The 18,988-nt window shown below is 42.3% G+C and overlaps 1 protein-coding gene across 7 annotated transcripts in view; it reads right to left on the minus strand.

The window, feature by feature from the left end:
- STXBP5L (syntaxin binding protein 5L) overlaps positions 1 to 18,988 on the minus strand; it is a 451,312-nt gene that overhangs the window by 156,356 nt on the left and 275,968 nt on the right. For all 7 annotated transcript variants that reach the window (XM_075905178.2, XM_075905171.2, XM_089772234.1 and 4 more), the window contains one exon: positions 13,416 to 13,479. In XM_075905178.2, the coding sequence (XP_075761293.1) occupies positions 13,416 to 13,479 (64 nt within the window). The remainder of the gene's footprint in view (positions 1 to 13,415; positions 13,480 to 18,988) is intronic.

The raw sequence follows: 18,988 nt of genomic DNA on the forward strand, positions 1-18,988 counted from the left end.
GTGTTCTACGTACACACAAATATTTTTGTGATTTCCTTAGATGAAATCCACACCCAATACAATAGCACTCAATGCACTGGTCACCATAACAAAAGTCCATTCAGCAAGCAGACAACTAAAGTTCAGTGCATAAATTCTTCTATTATTAAGAACATAATATTGGCCATACTGGGTCAGACCAAAGATCCATCTAGCTCACTATCCTGTCTGCCAACAGTGGCCAATACCGATGCTCTGGAGGGAGGGATCACAAACAGGTAATCCTCACATGGTCCCTCCCCTATCTCCCACTTCCAGAGAAACAGAGGCTAGGGACACCATTCCTTACCCATCGTGGCTAATAACCATTGATGGACCTAACCTTCATGAATCTATCTAGCTCTTTTTTGAACCCTGTTAAAGTTCTAGCTCTATTGGCTATGGATGATCATTAATAATCACCAGTTAACCTCCTGCAGTACAAATTTTCTTCTTAGCACTGAATGGTCATCATTGCCATCACTTGTACTGCTGAATCTGACCCATTCAATGCAGCTTACAGGGTTGATTCTGCTACCTGCCACCATCATTCACAAGTGCCTGCTACTCCTTCTTGGCATTATGTAGTAACTTGTCCATAAATTTTTACATTGTGTCCCAATCAGAAAAAGTTTAATAAATGAAAACAGTTGGACAGCATGCAGTTCTGAAATGCAAATCTCAGCATGAATAAACCTTTCCTCAAATAAATCCAGTGTGTTTGCTTCTTTATTTTTGGAAGTAGCCTTAGACTGGCCTTGTATTCCCTTATCATTTACAGTCATCAATACCAACATTCCGACAGCTGAATGTGAATAAAAATACTTCTGACTCTGGGAGGAAACTTGGTATCTTCTTCCATTCTTTTGGGAGTGGGTGGCAAGAGGAAGGAGTTTGCCAAAGGATTCTAAGATGACTTCATTAATGGGATAAAATCTTTCAGGAGGTCCTGCAGTAAGTAAAACATCCACTATTTATGTGGATTGAATTAAACTATTTCCACATGTATACTTGGGGAGCTTGGGACCTCATAAGCTCCAGTTATGTCTTGTTATCCTCAAGAACCAGGGAGCATGATTCAGAAACAGGAGAATATGAAGAAGTGGTGACAGCATAGTATCAACCTATTTTGATACATACAGAACTTCCCTGCCAGATGGGCCATGTATTAGAGTTGTAAGTTCCCTCACTTTCTTGGTACTGGGATCAGTACCAGGTAGAAAATGGTGCCTTGATGGATACCTAGTGGTATGGGATCTAGAAGATTAATACTGAAGGTCTGGAGGGACAGACTAAGGCAGTGGTTCTCAAACTTCTTGGGCTCCGGAGCCCTTTACATGCATAAAAATTTATGCGGCGCCCCAGCAGTCACTGATTGTATGTGTTGTACTTATGTGGAGCCCCAACAGTCCACTGATTGTATGTGTTGTACCTATCGATGTTTCCAGTCTGTCAACCTCGGGGAGCCCCTGGAGATGTCTTGCGGAGCACAGTTTGAGAAACACTGCACTAAGGAATCAAAAAAAAAAAAAATTGGTGAATATGGAACCACAGCTAAAACACAAAGCATATTTGTCATTGGACCAGCTCCTGAGAGACTGCCAGTTCTGTGAGCTCAGTCTGCACAAGGATGAATGAAGGGAAATGTCAGATCTTTTGTAATGGGATCTCAATGTGTAAGACCTCACTTCCAAGTCCAACAAGAAGTACAGTCTGAAGGCCAAGACGGGATAGTACTGGGTGGTATAGCAGAAAGCTATCACCTGAATCATTGAGAAATAGGCGGTATGGGGGAATCATTGGTTGCTTTCCTGATGATGGTACAAATCATCTACCTAGCTGAAACAGAGTTTTTGGCTACTGTTGTTATTCAAAACTGATGGTGCTGAATGTGCTGGTGCCAAGGTACTGAAGCTTGCATCATTGGAAGGCAGGAACCTCAATATCTTGTAGCAACAGTGTGTCTGGTATTGATAGGGAAAGGAGATCCCTAATCACTACACATGCCTTAAACATCTTCCATACTGAGAAGGTGGGATGCACTGAAGTGTACACCGAAGATGAAGTAGATGTTGCAAGAAGGTCCCAGCAATGGAGTTGATCTTGACAGTACTGAAGATTGTACAGAGTTAATGACTGTATGTTCCAAGATGCAGAATGTATTCAATCTATACCCAAGATTGCCTAGCCAATGTTGTGTTCTAGCCTTAGTGCCCACCTTCATTTCAAGAGACTCCATTGGAGGCCTTGCTGTCATGAATGATAGGGACTTCTTCTGACTAGAAGAGCACAAGGCACCTGATTTTTTTCTGACATTTCTATGGTAGTGGAAAAAAGAAAATGTTGGCTTCTCTCTGGCTCCCTGTGATGAGGGGATATGGCCAAGTTTGGCAATGCACTCCTCAAAAGAGTAGAGTCTAAACCCAGCATAATGAGTGGCTGCGTTCCCAGTGGGGTGTAGAGCAGCTTCCATCTGGAGCCCTATGTTCCTACACTTAGTTCTGGCCTTAAATTCTCTGCAGATAGGGCACCTATGCCTAAAGAGTCTCTCTCACAAACACTTTAAATAACATGAGTGAGGATTGTTGACTAGAATAGACTTACAGGCCAGAATAGAGTTTACATCCTAGAGACAGACATGTCTCAGTACCAAGCTTGAAAAGCAACAAAACCCAAAAACCTAGAAAAAAATGGTTAAAAACTAGTACCACTAACCATAGTTATGTTAAACTAACTTAACTATACACCGTAACTTTTAGGAAAAAATTCTCTTTAAGAGGAATGGAAAGGAGTGCAACAAGCATATACATGTTGACTACTGATCACAAGTAATGAATAAGAACTGAGAGGGATTGAGGGAGCTTCATCCTTTATGCCTTCAGTTAGCAGCACAAATTTGCAGAGGGCACATGAACACACTGATGGGCATTACTACAGGAAGGGCATGTCTACCGAGCAGGGCTAAACTTGAAATAAACTACGCAGCTTGAGATATGTTAATTGCATAGCTTAAGTCAAAAGAACTTTTTTCAACTTTTAGTGCTGGCTACACAGCAGTTATTTCGAGAAAGAGCACTCTTCCCCCAACTTCCCTTACTCCTCGTACAATGAGGGTTACAGGAGTCGGAGTAAACAGTCCTCCAGCTCAACATTATTTTGACATTTATGTTGAAATAACTGCTTGTGTGTAGATATGGACTATGCTATTTCAGAATAATGTTAGTTATTCCGAAATAACGCTGCTGTGTAGACAAAGCTGGAAAAAAAATCTCTGGCTCTGATGCACTGCAGACCTGAAGTGGAATGGCCATGCACAACAAATCTCAAAGAATAATAAAGGATAGATAATTCTCATATAACTTGGATTATAACCATCACAGAAAATTTTGTTATATCTAAATTGTGCTTATTTTACTTTAGATGTACTTATCTTCTTTCAAATATTTAGTATATTAGACAGCAGATACTTTAGTTTCTAGTGTGAAAAAAATAATTTACCTGCTAATTTTTTCCTATACTATATCTAGCTCGCTTCAACTACTGTGCTGCATTATTACCACTGAGAAAATATGAAGGCAGCCCACAGTTGTCAATCACAGAAACAGGTTCCCCATTTCCTATGGCTACAGACAAAACTTTCCATAGTATAACTGAGTTACTGAAAACAACAATGGCCAAAGCAAAGTGTCATCAAATTAAAGTCTGATTTATTGATATTCCTTTTATTTCTGTATTCTCTTTCTCTAAATGCATTTCACAACAAGAATGAGACAGACAAATATAGTAGAAAATCAATTAGCAGGTAAGCCATTTTTTTCCTCTCCCCCAAACTAGAATGTCTGGTAATCCTCTACAGCTAAGAAATAACCAGCAGTGATGCACTTCCTAAAGAATGAAGGCAGAGAAGATAGATAATGGAATAGGAGAAAAAGAATTTAAATGATCTGTTTTCTGATTCCTGCTGAAGAGAGGATTAAATTATTGCTCTATTAAAGCATCTGCCTTCATTCACTTAGATGATATATTTGTCAAGTCTATGATATTAAGATTTCAGTTTTTGGAGAAAACGTGAAGACTGCCCTACTTATGTACTCTGCAGTTTCCTTCTGGTACAGCTCAATCTTTTTTGGCTCAAAATCTGCCATGTACATGGAAGAGTGGGATTGCAGATTCTGGAATATAATCAGTCTTCTGGACTTGTAAACCTACATTATGCACTGTTTATCCATCTGATGATAGTGACTACATCTGCATTCTTTTAATGACAACATATATTATAGGAAATGATTAGGAAGTCAGATATTCTGCATTATGTATTTGGGCAGAAGGAGGATAGAACAATATCCTAAAGTCTGTGAAATCATGTTGCAAGTTTGGAATGATGCTTTTTAAATATTTGATAAAATGCAGTTCTCTTTGTACTGAAAAATATAGCAACATTGAAAAATAGCATCAGGTATTTCACCCATTCATGCCAGGAGCACTATATTGCATTAATATTCTAGGTGGGAATTTTCTCAATCCTATTAAGTCCAACACTTTTTATAGCCATGAAAAAACTCACTATATGAAGATGTACAATATAAGCTCATGTGACATTAATATTAGGGTTGATACCTACAACTTTAGGAAAAGAGGCCAAAATGCAAGCTCTACTAGTGGAATTCTAGAATATCGGTTACATTTGCTCTAATCAGATGCAGACAGGACTCTACAGCAGGACTCTCCTATTAAAAAAGCAGGTAAACTGGATAGGGGACACACTGTCTCTCTCTGGAAGTGGCAGCACTGTCAGGCAACTCTAGTACCAGAGGATCATAGGTGATTTGGTCCATAGCAGCAGATTCCACAGAAAATGAGGGCGTGTAGTGGAGTCTGTATGACCAGAATGTTGCATTTGTTGGGAGAAGGCAGCAGCATGAGTAGTACAGAAGGTTTGGTGTAAGAGTGGCAATACAAAGCAAGTAGGGATTGACATAGCAAGATAAGGCTGGTACAGAGTAGAGATATAATAGTATAGTTGATTAACCGATAAGCAAAAGCTTATAGGTTAATGCTACAGACTACACACATTTCCCCCTCATCCCCACCACTTGCCAGTACATTTTTTTAACAGGCTGGCTAGCAGTTCAGCTCAATCCCAGCTTGCACTGGGTCCTGGATACCCTCCCAATGCCCCCACTGCAGCTCTGCATTTAAAGTGTATTAAAAGCCAGGCGGGCAGGCAGCCTGGCCCAGTTCCAGCTCATGCTGGGTCCAGGAGCTTAGACCTCTCCTCCCTCCTCCTTCCCCTATGACAGCAGCTACCGGTGGCTACAGAATAGTCAACTAACCGATAAGAATTCATGAGGTCAACTGACTATTCAATTAACCAATATTTAACATCCCTAGTACACAGGGCAATTGGTAGGATGAGAGCAGTGGTTACAGCATCAGCAGTCAAGGATCCAGTAGTGGAAAGTGGACAGAAAAGCCCCTGAGAGGTCCTGCTGGAATGGCCACTTAGACATGCTAGATGATTGATCTGGAGGCCAGAGTGGTGGTCATTCCAGCTGAACATTAGCTGTTAATGGAGACTTAGCTGGTCAGGCCAGTGCCCTCAGAGTTACCAAAGCAAGGTCAGTAAGAAAAGTTGCATGGGATTGGAACTCCTGCTATTAGCCAGGAAGCAGATGTAACCATGACATTGGTTGTACTTGAACGGCGTGTACGTATGAGGCCTTGTCTCCACGCACTGAAGAGATATTCTTCCTTGTTAATGATGTGTTAGGATGTTCTGATATCTTTCTCTCTAACTCTTTTGGTTTGGGAAATTTTGGTTCATTCAGGATAGGTGGGCTCTTGGCTGTTCTGCTCTGCTCTCATGTGGAGGGAGAAGACAATTTAATGCCAGTAGAGTGGTGAAGAGTCCAGGCAGACACAGAAAGAAGAAGAATTCAGGAAGCAGTTTCAGTAGCACAGAGAGGGTAGTGTACATGTGCTTGAGTGGATCTAACTATAGGACGTGACTAAAAGGGTCCAAGCAGGTCCAGTTTTAGCTAAGATGGTTAGAATGCAACAAGCTAAAAGGCCTAGTCATAAGGCCTCTATTGGACTCATCCATTCCCATCTTTGGCCAAACCAAAATTACAGACTTCATAATCTCTTGTATCCATGGTGAGAGGGAGTCCTGCAGGGGCCCAGATATTACCTCTTATTAAAATCTTGACACTATCCTATAGTGTAGACCAACTTCCATTTTAATATTTTCAAGAAAGGAATTTAAGGAGGTTAAAGAGGTCACTTTACTTGACAAACCTCTGATTTATCAGTGTTAATTTATCATCAAGTACTTGTCCTGCCTATACCTTGAGTTCTTTGGCTGATTATCCAATTCGTAATTTTTAGCAGATAACGCCTCCTGAGAGTCACAGACTGGATAACCCTCCCATTATAAAGAGTCTAGTCTAATAGAAACTTAGATCTTCCTGTCACATATATTCTTTACCAATGTTCATTCCCAAGGTCTCTACATGGAGAAAATACCAGTTCTTCACAAGGAGCTCAACAGAGCCTTTTCTCGACTGTGAGCACTGTCTGTCTATAGGGAAGTTAAGAGATATGCTGTTTACAGATATTTCAGAAATAAAAGAATCTTTATTTGATTTCTAACTTATGTTGAGGATGTGGTGATTATGGCAGGTTGGACAAGAATCCAACAATTCTAAGAAGTATTTCCTCAACATGCTCTCATTAATATCTGCTAACAGAAACAGGATATTTGACACCAACTCTGTCCAGGAAAAACCTAGATGATGTGATAGACCTATGTCCATCAATAGTGAGCCTAGTACATCTCCAAATGAGATGGCAATTTTATTCCTTATGAACCTCTGAAGTTAGTAAAACAGCCACATGAGTTTCCAAACATTGCTTCATCCTTTCAACCTGGTCTAATTTCAAGTACCTCTGATTTAAGACAAAGAAAGTCTATGCACTTTTGGTTTCTGGCTCTGGTTTTTAAAAATGCATCTAGGGAAAAAGCTGAGTCACTCACAGGTCTGTTTCCAATATCATCCGTATGTGTTACTGGAACAAACAGTGTTGTATTTGCCACCCAGAAGCCAAATTTTAAAGGTAACAAAAGTCTCTAATTTTGGTCCTCGAGCAAGAGAATAGGTAGAGTTTAAAGATTTGTGGGCAGTTAAGAAAGTCACAATTTTGAGAGCTGCTTTTAGCAAGTGATGACATCGGATAGAAAAGATCAAAAGGATGCAGTCTAGAAATAATTTGTTCCTTTTAATAACAAAAGAAATGATTAGGTCACCCATGCAAAACCAATTGGGTTATATCCTATTTTCTTATCAAACAGGCTGATCTCAGGATCTATGAGCCATCCAGGTGGTTGAAGATCACAATCTGTGAAGAATTAGATGTAATCACATAGGCTAGGTCTACACTGTAGTTTTTTCCAAACGCTTTTCCAGAAGAGCGGGGCCAAATGGCAAAAAAGCCTCCTCTTTCGGAGGAGCCCTTATTCCTCGTAGAACAAGGTATACAGAGCTCCCCAAAAGAGTGCGTTTGCTCTTCCACCAAAAAAGTGGAAGAGCAAATGTTTCCCCCCAACACAGCGGAATTTTTCTGGGATACCTCCGATATCCCAAAAACAACCCGCAGTACAGACTTGCCCATAGCTAATGGTGCAGTTTTTCACGGCAATTTTTTCACTGAGGCCCTAGAAAGGGAAGTGGGATTGACTAGATGGGCCTGATAGTATTTTATGCAATACTGCTAGCCTTAAAAATAAATTCTAGGATTTGGATTTTAGGAATATTATATCTGTTTGATTTAGTTTTCCTCCAAGAAACCTGACTTTAAAAGGATGTGTCCTTATATATATAGACCTTTCAATCCTTTTTAAAAAGGGGTTTTGGACATACAAAGAGAACGATTCTCCTCTTACTTGTTATAATTGTCATATTTTCAACATTAATACCTCATGATCCTATTTGTAGGCTAATAGCATTATTTTCCCAGATAAATCTACTTTATTACCATGAATGTTCAAATTGCCCTCTTAGGGTTTCCCTTTCTATGAGTCTTTATATGCAGAACTTGAATCTTTTATTACCAGTTTAGGGAAATATTTGCTCTTTTCAGAGATTTTAATGCTCAACTTTTTTCTGAGGATAAGGACATATTTATTTTTTCCTCAGATTCAGTTAATGGGATATTATCTTCACTTCCTCCTAGAGTCTAAGGACAATGTGAGAAATCCTCAGGCTATAGTTCTGAGGAAAAAATGTCTGGCAACAGTGCAAGCAGTGAGAGCACACCCAATCCAGAATGGACATGAGCAAGCACTGAAAGAAGAACTGAAGTAGAATGCTACCAGGGAGTTCCTGGACTTTAATTTCTTCCCAAATCAAGCTTTGTATCACAGAGCTCTTAGAACCAGGTAATTCATACCTGCCATGATGTGATCCAGAACCAGAAGCTCAAGCCCAACAAAGGACTCCAGAACTCTGGCATCCTGACTGGTCCCTGCTTCTATTTAAAAAAAGCTTCAGAATAGGAAGTTGTCCATTCAACAGCGTTTCTCCCATTTAGCACTTCTTCCTTTGTATTGCCTGACTGGTCTCCTAGTCATCTGAGACTGCCTACCTCCTGACATCGTACTCACAGTTTGCTCTCTGGCATATCTCAGACTCTAATCTCTTGGTATCTGACCCAACCTGTGTCCTGACCACTAGGTCAGACTGTTAAGTCCTGTTTGTAACATAGGATTACTGATGTTTCTTCTCACCAATGTTTTGCACAGATTTCCTCAAGATAGTGAAGAGGAAGGAAGACATTGAGTAGGTGGCCCTATTTCACCTTTGAATTCCTTTAGCTGAAGCAATTTTGCCTTTTTGAGTTCTGTCTAGTTTAGGGATGTCATGTTCCAGCTGATAGTTCTGTCCACTACAAGGTTAAAAGATCTCCTTAGAGAAACTGTATTCCTCCTGGTATATTGATGATGTATGCTTTGTCCATGCTAGCATCAGAGAACCCTCATATGTGCATTTCCATAACAGGAAGAATATCATACCAAGCCCATTGGGGGAAAACCACTTCTTTGAACTTTGAACATCTGTTCAGGTAAACTATTATATTTGATGTGACTAGTATTAATGGCCTGGAAATAAAGGTTGATATTTCACCAGGGCTAATCTGATTGTTCTCAACTTAAGCAGATTTATTATGCTCTGAGTTTCTTCTTGGCTTGACCACTGGATGGGGTGCAGTCTCTTCTCACTCAAATTGATCAGACTCATGGTTTTGGAACTTCATAATGACCATCTTGGCAGCTTCCTGGACTCAAACTCAAGATGTCCAAATATGAGAAAGGAGATTCAGTGAGCACCAGGATTTCCATAAACATTTAGAAAGCAGGTTAGAGATCAATTGGAACAATTTTGTCCTAGTACTATTCATTTTGGTAACACAAATTAAATTAACACCCAAAACAATGGAGGCAGCAATAAAAAGGGATGTGGAAAATAAAAACATTCACAAGTTCTATCAGTTTAAGGCAGTGCCAGGTGGAAAGAGATGCTAATGTGGATTCCAGAATTTCCTGGTGCTCTTGCTTAATGATTTGAATGGTTTGTGCAGATCAAACTCCTTAGTTATTATTGTGCCACGAGTACACACTCATATGAATCTCCATGAAAGTTTCTGATTCCTATCTGCTGGACAACATGATCAATTTGATGTTCTTATGAGGGGCTGATGGAGTTTCCTGTTATTTTATTATTTTAACAGTTATTATTATTGTATTATAATACTAGCTTTTTCAAGCCCTAGATAATATTAGGGCACCACTGTGTTAGGTGTTATATATACACATACTAAAAAATAAAAAATTCCTGATGTGAAGAGCTTTTAATCTAAATAGACAAGACAAAGGGCAGGAGAAAAGAAAGTATGAAGGGCAAGAGAAAAGGAAGTATGATCATTCCCATTTTACAAATGGGGAACTAAGACACAGAAAGGTTAAATGTTGTGCCCAAGGGTCATATAGAAAGCCTGTGAGACTGCAGGATTGAACTCGGACCTCCTGATTTATAGTCAAGGGACCTTAACTGTAAGATCAAACTTTCTTATATTTGATTTGGATGAACTGTAACTATGGAGTGACTTCAACAGAGTAACTCCTGTGCCCATCTGTCCCTGATATGGTTAGCCAGATTGGGAGAAAACAGAGACGTATCCCTCTCTGTTCTCTGGCCCAGGAAGCTATAGTCTGAGTCTGGAGAATCTTTCAAAGTTTTGGTTGGGATCTGAGGTATAATCCTGGTGAGAGCTCACTCCTCCAGTGGATCTGCATTACTCCATCCTTATATTAGCAGACTTCTGCTTTAAACTGCTTTTCTCAGAGTTCCAGAAAACCCAAAACCCACAATCAACTATATCCTGGTCCAATGCTATTATTTTATGTTGTTCCAGCACAGCAGGTTTGGGTACTCAACACTTACAAAATAATGCCATTTACTGAAGTAGTTGAACACAGACTTGCTGGTAGAAGCCTAAGTTCAGGAACAATTAAAAAAAATATCTTAGTTTTAATAACATTTTAGGACATATCTATTAAGCCTTATCCTGATTGCTCAGAAACTTCTACTTATTGAGGTTAATGTCTTACTATCTCATCAGAAGGAATCACCAACTTCTTCTGGAGGTCTCTGGGGAGGAAATTTCTCAATGGTTTGGCTGACTAAGCCTGGAGGTCGACAACAAGCTATTTTAACAGACTAGTGGCCTCAAATTCTTCTTTAAAAAAAAGATGAGTGTCCTAGCCAGATTTAATGGATTCTGGTTTAGAAAATTCACTCCATGGGACAAATTTTAGGGGCAAAAAAGGGAAGTTTATATTAAAGTATGTTTATCCCTCCCTGTGTCTTTGATCTTAAGTATTATCCAGCTAAGAGGAAGAAAACAAAGATTCAAAGGTCCAGACTGGGGAAATTTTTCTTTTGGAATTTTTTTTTAATGGAGTGTAAACCCCTGCACCTAAGCATGAAGGCCAGGAGAATGAATGGAGCAAAAGGAGCCAGTTAGGACAAATTTAGAACCAAAAGCTTCTAATGGGATGAAGGAGGGCCCTAGAGCATGATGCCAAGACATCAGAGCTGCAGAAAGGTAGTGGTAGAGAGGGAAAAATTGACCACAGTAGCATGATCTTTAAAACTACCTGCCTGCCTGTCTGAGGAATTAGAGTCAGGAGCTGAGCTTGTGGCATACTTGTCTTCCATGGTTGATAGCTCTTTGCTGTCTTCGTCTCTGTTCACAAATAGCAGCAAGCTCCAATTATGAAATATTGCAACAAATGTTCTCGTCATGGAAAAGAATTAATAAATGTGCCCATGTAATACATAATTGGCCAAGTTCTAAAGTCCTTAAACAGTTTATACTCCTTTTTACTGAGGAAAAAACTACCTTTGAGTCAAGAGTAGCTTTGCTTGAATGAGAACTTCAAAATACGGCATATTGTTTATACCATAACATTCTTCTCAATACACTGGGGGCTGAACCCCCAGCTCACTACGCTCAGCAACCCTCCTCTCTCTGGGGGTAGGCAGCCCTGGCACTCCCTCTGGCCGCTGGGGAGTACTAGGCTGAGGCATGGCAACCCTGGCCTGCCCCTCCCACCAAGCCCAGTAGCCCAGATCTCCCCCATCCGCCAACAGCCCAGGAGGACTGAGGCCGTGCCAGCACTGTCTCTATCCTCTCTCTACCCACTTCCCCCGGCCTCGCCAGTCCCAGCTCCCCCCACCCCTAATTGTCAGGCAGGGCTGAGGCTGAACTAACTCCAGCTCTACCCCACTGCCTCCAGCTGCTGGGCGGGGCTGAGGACGTGCCAGCCCCAACTCCATCCTTTCTCCCTCCCCCCCCCAGCCACTCCAGCCCCGGCTCTCCCACACCCCCAACAGTGAGGAGGGCCAAAACTGTGCCAGCCCTGGCTCTTTTCCTCTAGCTGCTGGAGGGAGGTGGAGGGGGGGGGGCAGCCTGAGGCCTCGCTATCCCCAGCTCTCTCTCCTGGGACACTGGGGGCAAGCAGGACTAAGGCTTCACCAGGCCCCATGCTCTCCCCCGTATGCCGGGGTGGCAGGGGAGCAGGCCATGGTCTCTCCAGGCTCCGTGCTCTCCCCCCAGCCTCGGTGGGGAGGAAGGACGAGGCCGCAGTGCAGTAGCCCTTGTTCCCAAGCACTGGGGAAAGGGCGGAGGGCGGAGCCAGACAGGACACAGAGTGACATGATGATGTCACTTTACAGGCAGTCCCCGGGTTACGTACAAGATAGGGACTGTAGGTTTGTTCTTAAGTTGAATCTGTATGTAAGTCGGAACTGGCGTCCAGATTCAGCCGCTGCTGAAACTGACCGCCAGTTCTGACTTACATACAGATTCAACTTAAGAACCCCAGGCGTCCCCAAGTCAGCTGCTGCTGAAACTGATCAGCGGCTGATTCCAGGAAGTCCAGGGCAGAGCAACTCTGCCTCGGGCTTCCTGTAGTCAGTGCTGGTCAGTTTCAGCAGCGGCTGACTTGGGGACGCCTGAGGCAGAGCAGATGGGGTGGCTGCTGGGTTGTACCAGTAGCGCCGCTCCTCGGCGCTACTGGACCAACCCAGCAGCACCCCAGCTGCTCTGCCCCAGGCGTCCTGATTCAGCCGCTGCTGAAACTGACCAGCAGCGGCTGAATCAGGACCTGGGGCAGAGCAGCTGGGGTGCTGCCGGGTTGGTCCAGTAGTGCCCAGAGCGGCGCTGCAGGACCAACCGGCAGCGCCTCAGCTGCTCTGCCCCAGGGTCCACAACAAAAGCCTGGTCTGCTGGGGGGGGGGGGGAGCACACTAGCTGCGCCCCCCCCCCCAGCAGACCAGGGACATGGGGAGCAAAGCCGCAGCGGCAGCGGGGTGCTACGCCTCTGAGGCTTTGCTCTGGCAAAGCCTCAGAAGCGTGGGAACCCGCCGCGGCTGCGGCTTTGCTCCCGGTGCCCCTGGTCTGCTGGAGACAGTCCCCAGAAGACCAGGGGCACCGAGAGCAGCTTTTCTCGCCCCGGAGGTCGAGGTGGCGGGACCGCTGCCTGCGAGCTCCAGGGCGAGAAAGCCCCGTTTGTAAGTGCGGATCTGACATAAGTCGGATCCGCGTAAGTCGGGGACTGCCTGTATAACATTTTTTTCCTGTGGGATGACAGAGAGAGAGAAAAGGAGGAAGGAAATTACAATATTTTCCAAACGTTTTTCAAGGCAATATTTTAGTATAACCTCAGTATCTTACAATGAAAATTAAGAAGTGAATGAGTGAAAAGGAAAAATTGCTATGGTTAGAAAGAGCTATCAAATGTTAAAATATTTTACATCATGATTTACTGTACTCACTTTTCCCTCATCTCTTGGGCTATCACTTAGATGTACAACTGGGCCAGGGTGAGTCTTTGTGGATCTGCAAAACAAAATCAATTCAAAACATGAACTCTTTCACTAAAAAAGGAGAATATTTATGTTAGATGTTAGGTGTGGTTGAGACAAGGCAATCCAAATCTGTTTGGAAAATCCCCCTGGAGAAGGATATTTGCACACAACAACAAAAGACCTTACCCATTATGTAGAATCATATATTGTACTGTAAATTCCAGTTATCTTTTCTAAATAACACATGGTAAGTTTGAAGTCCAAGAATGATTTAGGTAAATGTATGTAACATCATTTAAAACAGGGGAGTAGAACCTTTTTTAGGTCAGGGGGCACTGACCCACAGAAAAAAAAATCAGTCCAGGGGCTTTTTTTGAGAAGCAAAATAAAAAAAAAATCATTGATGTGGCCCCCAACTGAGAAGGAAAAAGACACTCCCCATATTCCCCTTGCACATCAGAGCCTGGGGGCCACAGCCTAGTACATTTTGTGTGCTCCAGCCTCACAGTGGAGTTCCAGGGGGAGGGGCCAGGATTGCCAGATGGTTTAACCAAAAATACCGAACACTCCCCTCTTCCCCCCAAAAAAACCAAACACTGGGGAAAAAAAGAGGGAGACCAAAGCTGTTGAGGGGGGGGGGGGTGGGGGGAAAGAGACAAAAAAGGACCCTGAGAGTTATTCAGCAATAAATAAATAAATAAACAAACAAACCAACCAACCAGCATGGCCCCTTTAATAAATGTTTTTGAGGCTTTTTGGCCCTAACAAGCTGCCAGAGGCTGTCTGACATCTTGTCTTCTGGCTCTGGGCCAGCCAGCTCCCCCGAGAAACCAGGAAAGCACCCAGGATTTTCGCCTCCCGGCTGGGAAAGAAATCAGAAGGTACCAGACATTTTAGATGTCCGGTATTTTCTTAATTTTTTTTACTGGACAGGAGACAAAAATACCGGACTGTCCGGGTTAATATCGGACACCTGGCAACCCTAGGGAGTGCCAGAAGAGGCTCCTGAATGTTGGGGGAGGCCCTGAGCCTCAGGGGCTAGATCTAAGCAAATCGGGGTCTTCATCTGGCCCCCAGACCGTACGTTTCCCACCCCCGATTTAAAAACTATTTTTGCATAATAAAGCATACATTCTTCATACATATAAATGGATCTAAATTGTTACATGAAAGAAACTTTTATACTATATTATGTCTACTCTGTGAGTGAACACCCTTATTCAGAATTAAAGTGCCCTTAGTTTGTTTTGTTTTAATTCACTTCCAAAGTGATTTTAATTTAAATTGAATTAAGGTCACTTTAATTCTGAACAATAGCATCTACACAAGGGTTTACTGTAGTTTAACTAATCCACTGCAAAAATCACACTTTTAGTTAATTCAGATTAATTTTACTGGATGCCCCCGAGTAGACAAGGTATTAGCCTTTCTCTGTTATCACTATCCATTTTATTTGTCAGACCTCATTCATTTTGTTCCATTTTGTTTATTATTTTAGGCTGGAAAATATGTAACTAAGTACTTACCAAGCCATTTTTCCATAACAAGCAACTCTTCCCCATATAGCAGCAATCTCTTCTTCGGTTAATATAGTATGAATATCAGTTTGCAGATCTTTTATTTCAGGTAATAATGCATTGGTATCTGCTTGTGTTGGCTGTAGAGAGGACTGTATCTATTTTCTCTTTGCCTACTTTGGTTGTCATATTGCTATCTTTGTAATGCAATGAGAAAGGCTCTTCTTCAAAATCCAATTATCTATTTTGCTTTCAGAAATTATTTTAAGGACTTGGGGCTTTTTTTTCAGGATTGCTATCAGATATTTTTTCCTGTATAGAGATGGTTTTCAGAAACAATGGTAACATGTTCTTTTTGCCTTGTCCTCAGGTGCATAGGGTCTTCATTCTTCTCTAATTTATATAATTGTATGTCAAAAGTATCTCAACTGAGGTCATCAGTTACATCTCACCACAATGGAGGCCATCTTGTAAATTGTTACAATGATCTCTGAGAGTTAAGCAACACAATCTGTATAAGCAAAGGTTTGTAAGCAAAGTTACTAGATGTAATTATTTAGACTATTTTTAGGAAGATTTTTCTAAAAATTATCAAGACACTCTATACCCTAAATAGAGCCTGTACATTGCCTAAACTTTTGAAGTAAAAGTTCCTTCTGCATCTATGTGTCTATCTCTGGGCATATGTACTGCTACCTTGCTCTAGGCACTCAGATGACCAAACCCCCAGGTTATCCACCAATTGTGTAAAGATAGGTGCGCCTCTGCCTATCTCACCTATGAGGCCCAAGCTGGCAGACGTGCACAGAAGCCATCTAGTTCCATACAAAACAGTCAAGAGGAGTGCCTCTCTCAAAATCTGTAGCATAGAGGATAACATACTCACATGGGATGCAGGAGACTCCCTGACTGAAGTCCTCCCTCTGCCTGATAAGGTGAGTGCCTTAGCTACTGTGCTATGGGATATTCTAATGCCCTCAATGTCTCCAATGGAAGCTATAGCATGATTTTCTATTAAGGAGTCATTGGATTAGGGAAACTGGATCTTTGGTCTGCCACTTCTTAGATGAGGGATCTAATCTCCAGGGTATAGTGTCATTTTCACTCTCTCTCTCTGGCCCAATTCATATTTAACATATCATAAATGCAAAAATTATTGTAGCCCAGTCTGCGTTCTACAGGATGGGAGGCAAATTTCTGCCAGGTATAAATGGATGTGGATAGTATGGGCATCCACTAGCTATGAAAGTTAAAAAGACTCCAAATTAGCAGAGTGGTTTATCTGTAGGCAGATGAACTCATGATCCATAGCAATGTTTTAATATTAATATTAAGAGTCCAGTTTGTTTTGTTGAAGTTGTTGTTAACTCTGCCAGATCTGAAATACGTGCACATCTCATAGTCAATGCATAAGAGTAAGCTGAGAAGCTGACCCAGCTGTTGCTATCTGGAATGCAATCATCTCGCTCAGTTATAGTAAAGTAATGGACTTAATCTCCCTGGATTTCAGTAGGGCATCTGATACTCTTTCACATGAGAAATTATTACTTAAACTATAGAAGACGGGGATTAATATGAGAATTGAAAAGTGGGTAAGGAACTGGTTAAAGAGAAGATTACTGTGAGTCTTACTGACACATGAACTATAAGGGTACAGGGGTGGGGATGCTAGTGGAGTTCCTCAGGAATTGGTCTTGGAATGACCTAGGCACAAAAGGAGGAAGTGTGCTAAAAAAATTAATACATAACACAAAGTTAGGAGGTATTGCCAGTACAGAGGAGGACTGAAATATCATACAAGAAGATCTGGATGACTGTGAAACTGGAGTAATAGAAATGGAGGGAAATTTAACAGTATACATTTCAAGGTCATGCACTTAGGAACTAACAAGAATTTTTGCAATGGGCTGGGGATTTCTCATTGGAAGTGACTGAGGAGAAAAACAGACCTGTCCATATTGACTGATCACAAGATGATTACATGATGGCACCATAACAAAAGCTAATACAGTTTTAGGATGCATCAGGTGAGGTGTTTCCAGTAGAGACAAGTAAGAATTAGCACCGTTATACAAAGCTCTGGTGAGACCTCATCTGCAATTCCATGTACAGTTCTGGTTTCTTTTGTTTAAGAAAGATAAATTCAAACTGGAAGATGTGCAGAGAAGGGCTACTAGCATGAGCCAAGGAGACTTAAAGAGCTTGCCTTGTTTGGACTAACCAAATGAAAGCTCAGGGACTTATGATTACTCTTGCAGGATTAAACTAGAGTAAATGTTGGATTCTCTGTAACTTGGTCTTTAAATCATGATTTGAGGATGACAGTAACTTAGCCACAGGTTATAGTTCTATTACAGGAGTGGGAGGGTGAGGTTAGATTTGCTGGGACCAAGGCCTAAAGCTGAAGCCAGAGCTGCATCTTCACCTGGAGTGGCAGAGCTTGGACTCTGGCCCCATCTTCCCCAACCAAGACAGTGGGGCTTGACGGAGATAAGGATAGAATGCTGACTCTGGCAGAGACCTTGAGATAAGGAGCATCTGGGTGGAACTAAATAACTGTTAGCTATTGGTGTTTGTAATGGGAAGGAGACTAACTGTTATTGTTATTATATCTAAAAGACAGTATATAAACTGCTTCATAATTGCTTGTATTCGAAGATCTGCCTCGGGGAGGGGGCTTCCCCCCTGTCCGAACCAGTTTTTCCCTTGCTGCAGCTCGTAATAAAACTGCCTCTGGCTACTTGTTGCTTACAAACTCAGAGTGAGGACAATGTTTTCTTCCACCGGTTCAAGCCCTCCTTCCTTTCACCAGAGGCAATGGAGTTTGGGCTCTATCTCCCACCCCAGGGTCATGCAGTAACTTTGTTGTCAGAAGGGGGTCATGATGCAATAAAGTTTGAGAACGCCTAAACTAGATGATGATCCCTTCTGCCTTAAAGTCAAGTAAAAGTTCAGCTCCATCTCATAAGCTCTCGCCTTGAAATGTTGGCTTTGCTATGCAGGTGGGTTTAGAAGGGAAGATAGGTCCATGGCACCATCTTCTCCTTATCCACTTTTCCAAAACATGTGCCTTTTAGGGGAACATAAGACACTCTATGGTGTATAAGGACACTCCTCCAAGCCTCCTGGCAAACCTGGGCAATATAAAACCCTAGGGTCTCTCGTCGCCACCACCGGCAGTGAAGTGGGGCTAGATGGGATTCCTCCTATTATTAGTTCCATGCCACTGCCCCCTGTAGCCCGGGGGTGGTTTGTGAAATTGACTAGATATCAGGGATGTCAACTCTTCTGATTTGATCACAAGCTTCCTGATAATTGGGGATTTTATTTTTCTGGAAAGCCCCAGCATGTTATCAGAATTAAACCAGATCTGGTAACTTCACTACATGATGCCTCATGCACTGCTATCAACTGTGATCACTCTGATTTAGTAGATTGTTTGCTGGTGCTTGGTATGAGAAGAGAACCCCAGCCTCTCTCTCTCTCTTTTTTTTTTTTTAAGACTGTAGGTCTCATGGTTTGTGGAGAAAAGCTAAAAAAACGTTCCCTCAGTTCTGCCAAAGAACTCAAACACCAGATGCCAAATAAAAAGATCTCAAAGTGTATTTTTATCTATAATTTCAAGAAGCCACTCTCTTTTTCAGAGGTGGGATGGGGCCCTGATCCATGAGTTTTGAATGCTTGGGGTTGGCAATACAGTACATACAAAATGATAGTGTCTTCCTGTGTCCAGGATCTTACAAAAGACATGAAACTGAGTCCTCACCCTGACACCCCCATGTCCTTGCATTGGGATGCCTCTCCTCACCCACTAACATTTGAGCCCTCTCACTGATATTCCCCGCCCCTGCCTGGGGTAACCAAAAGCAAAACCCACTGGTTCCACCTCTCTGCCTGCAGAAGCATGTCAGCTCAGGCAGCTCCCTGGCCTGCACAGTTGGATCACAGCAGAGGCAGCCAACGAAGCTTCTTAGACCAAGCGGCACCCTCTGCAGCCAGGATTATGTGAGTGCTGGGGGACTG

The sequence above is a fragment of the Pelodiscus sinensis genome, chromosome 1 (genome assembly GCF_052426305.1).
Source record: "Pelodiscus sinensis isolate ZL-2025 chromosome 1, ASM5242630v1, whole genome shotgun sequence".
Lineage (NCBI taxonomy): Eukaryota > Metazoa > Chordata > Testudines > Trionychidae > Pelodiscus > Pelodiscus sinensis.